At 40.7% G+C, this 7280-nt stretch overlaps 1 protein-coding gene across 1 annotated transcript; it reads left to right on the plus strand.

Moving 5' to 3' along the window:
- Positions 1 to 204: 204 nt before the first annotated feature.
- mab21l3 (mab-21-like 3) lies at positions 205 to 5920 on the plus strand. The gene is made up of 7 exons (XM_036590447.1): positions 205 to 252; positions 358 to 498; positions 584 to 655; positions 856 to 1147; positions 4466 to 4647; positions 5114 to 5308; positions 5687 to 5920. The coding sequence occupies exons 1-7, from the start codon at positions 205 to 207 to the stop codon at positions 5918 to 5920; spliced, it is 1164 nt and encodes a 387-aa protein (XP_036446340.1).
- Positions 5921 to 7280: the final 1360 nt, after the last annotated feature.

Consider the following 7280-nt stretch of genomic DNA (forward strand, 5'->3'; position numbering starts at 1 on the left):
GACCATGGGAGCATTTTACCATCTGAAAAAATCAATGCAGTTAGATCAATCTGTTGAAGTGCTTTTCCGCCAGTTCCATCTATGTTATGTGGACCAGGACACAAATACTCAGATTCACACACAGGGCTCAGAAGCACCAGCTAAAATATAAACACACAAGAGCACAAGATCAGGGCAGAAGCCAAGAAATAACAAGACTGGGAAATGATGAACTTCACGGAGGAAGACCTGGACCATTACTTGCAAAATCAGGTACACTGAGGTTCTTTGCTGACATGTAGAGCTTTAAAATGTACCAGCTGTAATTTGCTGTTGTGACTTAACATAAAGAATGTTATATTCTTGTATTCTTCCCAGGTGGACCTCAGACATCGGCAGGTCTCTAAATCAGTAGAGGATGTGCAAAAAATAATCAAAGACCTAACTGCTGAGATCAGTTCAAAGGATGCTCGCTTCCAATCCATTGCCAACTCTGGAGTTCACAATGACAGCTTCAAAGTAACACACTTCCTCTTCAATTTCATGTGTATGCATTCATCAGTTATAGTCAGTATGTACTGTACCTTATTCATGTTGTTTCTAGGATCAGCCTGCTTTAGCATCAAAATGGGCTGCATTACTTCGGGGAAGGTGTACGTTCAATCCTGCCATTCAGGTAAGACTGCTGGAATGAAAACTTCATGTACTTTTATAGTTATTATCACTTTGAAGTTACCTTACACCTCATAACAGTACATACTCATTTCATTAGAATGCTTTTCTACTATAATATTAGTCAATATAATACGTCTAATGAATGGAAGTATGGAAAATCATAATGCAAATAGAATGATGAGTTTGTATCTGTACCCACAGGTGCTGACTCCCACTCTGTTCCTGATTTCTGTGCCTGTGCGAGGCCTGATGGGCTATAAAGAAAGGCGAGCGCGGCAGTGGAGGTACTACACGCTGAGCGGCTCACACCTCCTCTCCCCAGTGCGAGAGCCAGAGAAGCTGCACCAGTGGCTGGAGCTGGAGAGCTTTGCCAACGCCTCTCAGGAGTGGCACGATGCCCGCTTGGCCATGGAGGGTGACATCGTACCCGCCAAAGTGGTCACTTTGTTTAAGGAGCAGGTAGAGGCCGCTATTAAGACGTGTAGACTGACAGGTAAGATATTGCTAATAGGGATGAATTGATACTGACTCTGTGCTTATTTACTCATATTCATACTCTGTGCTCATTTACTCGTATTCATACTCATAAAAATGTACTGATACCAACATCAGATACGAGCTGATACCATGTAACATAAGCCGAGTGTACACTACTGTGATAATGAACGAACGACTCAAGCTGGCAGTGAAGAAGGGTCTGCTTGCACAGAGTAACTGACTCCTTTGTGGTTGGACTCAAGGTCACTGGTCACTTTAAACATTCTGCCTTGGCAAATTCTTTCGCAGAATACACTGTGCGATTTTAGCCCAATTTAAAAGACACACAAACAAAACCACTCTCCCAATATAAGTGGACACACATAGGCTAGCAAAACGGACAAAAAAATCGACATTTGTTACCACAGTCTGTATAAATTACTCTGTTAAACTGAATAATACTGTGAGGTATAAGCGTTAATACATATGCTATAGACAGACCACGTTATCCTGTCGTGTATATCACTGCCTGGCTTTAGTTTCAGTGCACTTTGTCAGCAGTGCTGCACAGTTTCTCAGCGTGTTTGCTCAGTACTCAGGGCCACAGCGTGTTGTTTTGAATGACACAACTCAATTTGAAATGGTTCATAGACAGAGCCGTCTGTGGAAGCTGCAGCTCACATAGCATGGACGGGGCATAGCGGGAGAGTATAAATCGGCTTTGTCTCTGTGTGATGGTCTATTCAAACTCATGGTGTGAGTCACCACAGAAAAGACTTCTAAAATCACACAGTGTGTACCTGGCTTTAGAGGATATTTAACTACATTTCAACCAGCCAAACAAAACACTCTGAGAAGCTCCACAAGTGAGCCACTCAGATTAGCCATGGATGTGACCTCTGCTGTCGCTGTGCTACAGAGACAGCTGTTGTAAGAAACAAGTGAGGAACAGGGATCAAAACTATGAAATATACTTTACTCAGAGCTGTACAGAAGTGCTTTTTTAATGTGGAACAAAACCCACTCTTCTCCACTGCAGCGTTACTCAATCCAAGGTACCTAATGTAGTATAGCTAGCTAATGCACATCATTTAAAATCAGTTAGATTTTTATGATTTAATTGAGGTACATTGCACTCATTTATATTAACAACTACTTCATTCTAAGTAGGTTACTCAGTGTAAGATCAGAGTTAGTATCAGCGAGTGCTAAGAATGTACTCATAATTGTTCTGAAAAAAAAGGTATTCATGCATCACTAATTTCTTACAATATTCTTATGAGTGGATACAGTCAGGAAGCAAAATCAATAGCAGCCTTTAAAACCTAGTCTTAGTCTTATTCTGTGGTTTCAGACCGACTGTGCTGCTCTGCATTTTAGAAGTGGTTCGATACACATTTTAATATTCATTTTTTTGATACAGAAGTAGAAGGAAGTAATGGAGCTGCTAGACAGTGATATGAATTGTGAATATTTCAATTTATATGGTATTAATAATGTCATATCAGATTTACTGATAGAATCGTTTTTGCTGTTTTATTAAAAAAATAGTTTTCCCAAAAACTCTCTGCACTGGAAATGAGGCCATTTACATTTTGTGTGCATTTAAATGTATTTGTCTATTAGACATTTTGTTTTCACCAGGTGCTGTGCTCTTGGTTTGTCTTGAATTTGACCAGTGATATTGACGCTGGCATTTCTTTTTTACTTCTGCGCCAAAATTAATGGTATTAAAACCACAATGCATATTGTATTGTGAAATTTGTGCATTGTTATACAGCTGCTGAACAGGGTATTGTCAAACAACGTTAAACTGTTGAACCACTGGGGTTAGACATCGTCCAGTAGAACTGTTTGATTCAAACAAAAGTGGAGTGGAGAAAGGCCTGTCAGTCAGCCTACAATGCACATCCAGACACAGAACTGCAGAATGCAGCAACACAATGAGAATGGAGATTTCGTGGTCAAATCAGGCTGATGACTGGAAATTCATAAAATCATCAGTAGTTGATTGCCTCCACCAGGTTAACTCTAGGCATAGAGACAGAGAGACTCTATATAATACAGCTCTAACAACCAAGACCTGGTATACCACCCAAACAGTCCCCATCAGATAAACGGTATCTAAAGCTTTCATCTTTGAGAGAGAGGAGAAAATCAAGCTCCAGTTTTGCTTCAGATCAGAAAAAAATCCACAGGTGTTTCTGTCCATCCTTCCACTGTGAGAAGACACTCAACACCATGAGTCTGAAAGGATGTGCAGCTGTCAAGAAGCTGTTACTGAGAAAAAGGAAAAAAAAAAAGAACAAGAAGAAAATTTGCAAATAAAGAACAAAGAGCTGATGGTGAACAATGGCCTGACTGCCCAGAGTCCAGACCTCAACATCACTGAATGTGTTATGGATTACTTGGATCATGAGAAACAGAAAATACAACCAACTTCTAAGACTGAACTTAAAGCAAGTCTCCTGAAAAGAATTTAACGCTTTAATAAAGACGAGTGGACACACTAAACACTGAAACATTTAACGTTACATTTAGTTGTTGAGGCTTCTGTGTCATTTTTTTGCTTTTATCCTGTCGCTAAAGAAATTCATATTTTTTTTTCTTAATGTAAATCGTCCCAAACAATCGTCTCTGGGACAATCTTGTTTTTGTCCTATTGCTGTGATAGAGAAAGTGAGTCTGCTGGATTCGGTGGGCTCAGTGGTGCGCGTTGCTGTGGAGACTGGAAATGAAATAAATGAAGGGTAGTATCTAAGTTTTGTACAGTACTGCATGTTCTAACAGGACCCATTACCACCAGTATAACTTTTACAGTATAAGCTTTACAGGAGAAAAAAATTCTTTAATGCACAAAACATGATTTTATTTTTTTGGACGGTTTCTGATGGCCCATTTGTTTTAAAATGTATTAATGTGGTGTAAAGTGCTGCTGGTCTTTTTAAATGGTGCAAAGGTTTTAACTAGAAAATAATGACAAGTGAATGCACAGCTATTTTTGTGGAAAGCTAAAATAATGCTCAGTATTGGTTTGTGCTAGTAGTTTTAGAAAAACTCTAATATGACACAGAGAATCTATAGAATGCCGGTCACTGCGGTCTGTGCTTTTACAATTAGCATTTCTGCCTAAACTCGCTTGAGGCACAGAATGTGGGTGGTAAACATGCCTGTACACACTCATGTGTAACACAAATGTGGCATCAATACATCGCAATACTCCATGACCTTTCCATTCAACAATACAATAACATTACTCTAAACCAAGTGATCATCTCTGGGACAAACTCAGTGCCTCTGGCTCTGTGTTGTTTTTGTCCTCTTGCTGTGATAGAGAAAGTGAGTGTGCTGGAGTCGGTGGGCTCAGTGGTGCGTGTTGCCGTGGAGACGTCGGAAGCGCAGATTGAGGTTGAGCTGGTGCCCACAGTGGAGCTGATGAATTGCTGGCCAAAGAGAGCCCGCTGGCCCCGCCTACTGCAGAGATGGCCTTCTACTGAGCGCACCCGCTGCATTAAGGTTAGGAGGTGGGAGGCTTGAGACCAATGCAGAAAAAATGAGCCCCTACTTAACTGCCTTAAGTCAGTGGTTCCCAGTCCTGTTCCTGGAGTGCCCCTGCCCTGCATAGTTTAGTGATGTCCACCAAAAGTCAGGAAGAGCTTTTTAAAGGGATGGTTTGGCCAAAAAATCAAAGTTACACAATTTTCCACCAAATCAAGATGTAGACAATCAGCCAAGACATGTTTGGTGTGCAGACTTTGCTTCTTTATCTGTCTAAAAAGGGAACCTTGCATAGTATTATAAACATTAACCAGCCAACTATGTTGGAGCTATGATACTTATGTTGCTAACAAACACTAGACGTCAATAGACACCCAAATGTTTTCTGACAGGTGAAATACACTGAGAAGCTGAACTGCAACTAAAAATATAACAGTATGATAGGTAGTATGTTCTAAACACATTGTCTTCTTGTTCTTTGCAGTCCTTTGGTTTCAATCTCATGGCTACGTCCAATTACCACTGGCTGCTGTCATTCTCACGGGCAGAACAAGTGCTGCTGGGTTGTATAGATGAGGATGGCGGCTGTCGCAGGAAGTGTTACAGGGTGGTCCGTCAGCTGAAGGAGGATGTGTGGTGTCCAGGGAGCAAACCTGTCATCACTGCCCACCATTTACAGGTACAGGCACCAGGCTTATCTGCCTTATCTCTCTCTCTGCCTCTCTCTGCCTCAGGCTTGTTCTGCAATACTGAACTACTGTATAACATGTAAATTACAGTATGGATCCTCAGCCTGAGACTGTTAAATATTAGGGAGTCTGATCAATATTATGGTTACTGGCCCAGATATGGAATATGGAGCAGATATGGAGCACTAAATTATTGGTCATAATATGAATACTAAACCAGTAATAACAATTACGTTTTCACTTTTATCCACAAATACTATATTGGTGGGCAATATTTTGTGCACGTCTATTAAATGCTCTTTTTGCAATCAAAGTACTGTTGAAAATATGCCATTCCAAAGGTGTCCTTATCTCTGGCTCTGCTCTAGACTCTGCTGTTCTGGACGTGTGAGAAGTACCCGAGCTCCAGAGACTGGAGGAACCTCAGAGAGTGTGTTTTGCGTCTGGTGCAGAAGCTGCACAAGTGTGTTTCCCAGCGTTACCTCAGGCACTACTTTGTGAGAACCTACAACCTGCTGAAGTACACCAACACCAACGAGCTAGATGACATGACCAAAAAAATCGTAGACTTCCTGGAAAACCCACACACTTATATTCACTAGGAGCTCACTATACTTCATGAAACAGTATCTGAATAACGGTGCTTATATATTTAAAAGCATGACACATTATAGGCTTCTAAAGCTGTGCATCAATCTGTAGTCAGCACCAAAGCCATATTAGGTATAAGCATTTTTTACTATGGGAAAAATCAACAGCATTTTCAAAACCTGATAATGCGTCCTGTGGGGGCAAAAAGTATACATATTTTTTGAAAACGTCACTGGATACTCTGAATGACAAGATGATTAATATGAATAGTTGAAATACAAATATTGCTACACTGTTAGAAATAAAGGTTCTGTGTACATTTTTCATTCATCAAGGTACAAGGTGTGGAGTCAGTACAGCTTAGAAAATATAAGTTCAATGGATTATGGTGCAATTATGCTCCCTGAATAAAGGTACTGAGATGTACCCTTGAGGGGACCATCCCAGCGACAAGGGGGCACTGCCCCAGTGACAGTTTCGTAGCTTCTTTTCTGAGAGTGTACATGCAACCTAACACTCTTTCTTCTGAGTTGACATCATAAAACTGGGAGCCTCACCAAACTAACCATCATGTAGCATGGCTGTGGAAATGTGTGTATTTTGACTGCTAAACAACCTCATAATTCAGAGAATCCAGTTGCACTAAGGGAGGAAATATGAATGAGACAAAACGTATCAGCTTTGGAACATTTTCTGTTACCACAAGGCACATCAGCTGTGATTTTCAACAATGCCGTTCATTTTTCACATAGAGAAAACCAACTTAGACCCAGTGTTCCTATAATAGGTGTGATGTTGATTACAGAATGATGATACGCCTTTAGAGGTCTAAGTACAGCGTTGGACTGTTGTTAAATTCTTCACAGTTAATCAAATAAGTGAGAACAGCTCTTTGCACCTGTTAGAATAGATGAACTGAACTGTGTAATGTTGTGCCCTCTACTTTTTCTCGCCATGCAACAAATGCTGAAACAGTACCTGTGTAATCCACCAGAGGTCCCTGTCACTTAATGGTAGTTCTGATCAACACCCTCATGATCCTCTTTAGAGTGTGCAGTTCATTACAGTTAATACGGTTTAGTAAGAGTGCATTGGTAAAAGTCTGTTTTAGCCAAGAACCAAGACTGTCTTTTGATGAATTACATGTTCCCGAGCTGTGAGAGAGCAACAAAACAAGTTCACCTCCTGCTGTGGTGGGCTGACACATGTGGAAGACCTGTCACAGCAATCAGAGATGAATCACTGGATTTTTTCCGGGCATTGTGTAGTGCAACATGGAATGTTACTCCTTCCGTTATTTCTGCTTATGGTTACATTTTAGGGTAAACCCGTTCTTACTCTTTTATGCACAGGAGTCTATCATTATCTTCA

This window comes from Colossoma macropomum, unplaced genomic scaffold (assembly GCF_904425465.1).
Source record: "Colossoma macropomum unplaced genomic scaffold, Colossoma_macropomum, whole genome shotgun sequence".
In the NCBI taxonomy this organism is placed as follows: Eukaryota; Metazoa; Chordata; class Actinopteri; order Characiformes; family Serrasalmidae; genus Colossoma; species Colossoma macropomum.

Bases quoted from the DNA above. Each gene is read 5' to 3' on its own strand.
- mab21l3 (XM_036590447.1), top strand. From the start codon at position 205: ATGATGAACTTCACGGAGGAAGACCTGGACCATTACTTGCAAAATCAG. The intron at 656-855 runs GTAAGACTGCTG...CTGTACCCACAG, and splicing joins CGTTCAATCCTGCCATTCAG to GTGCTGACTCCCACTCTGTT. The intron at 5,309-5,686 runs GTACAGGCACCA...GCTCTGCTCTAG, and splicing joins TCACTGCCCACCATTTACAG to ACTCTGCTGTTCTGGACGTG.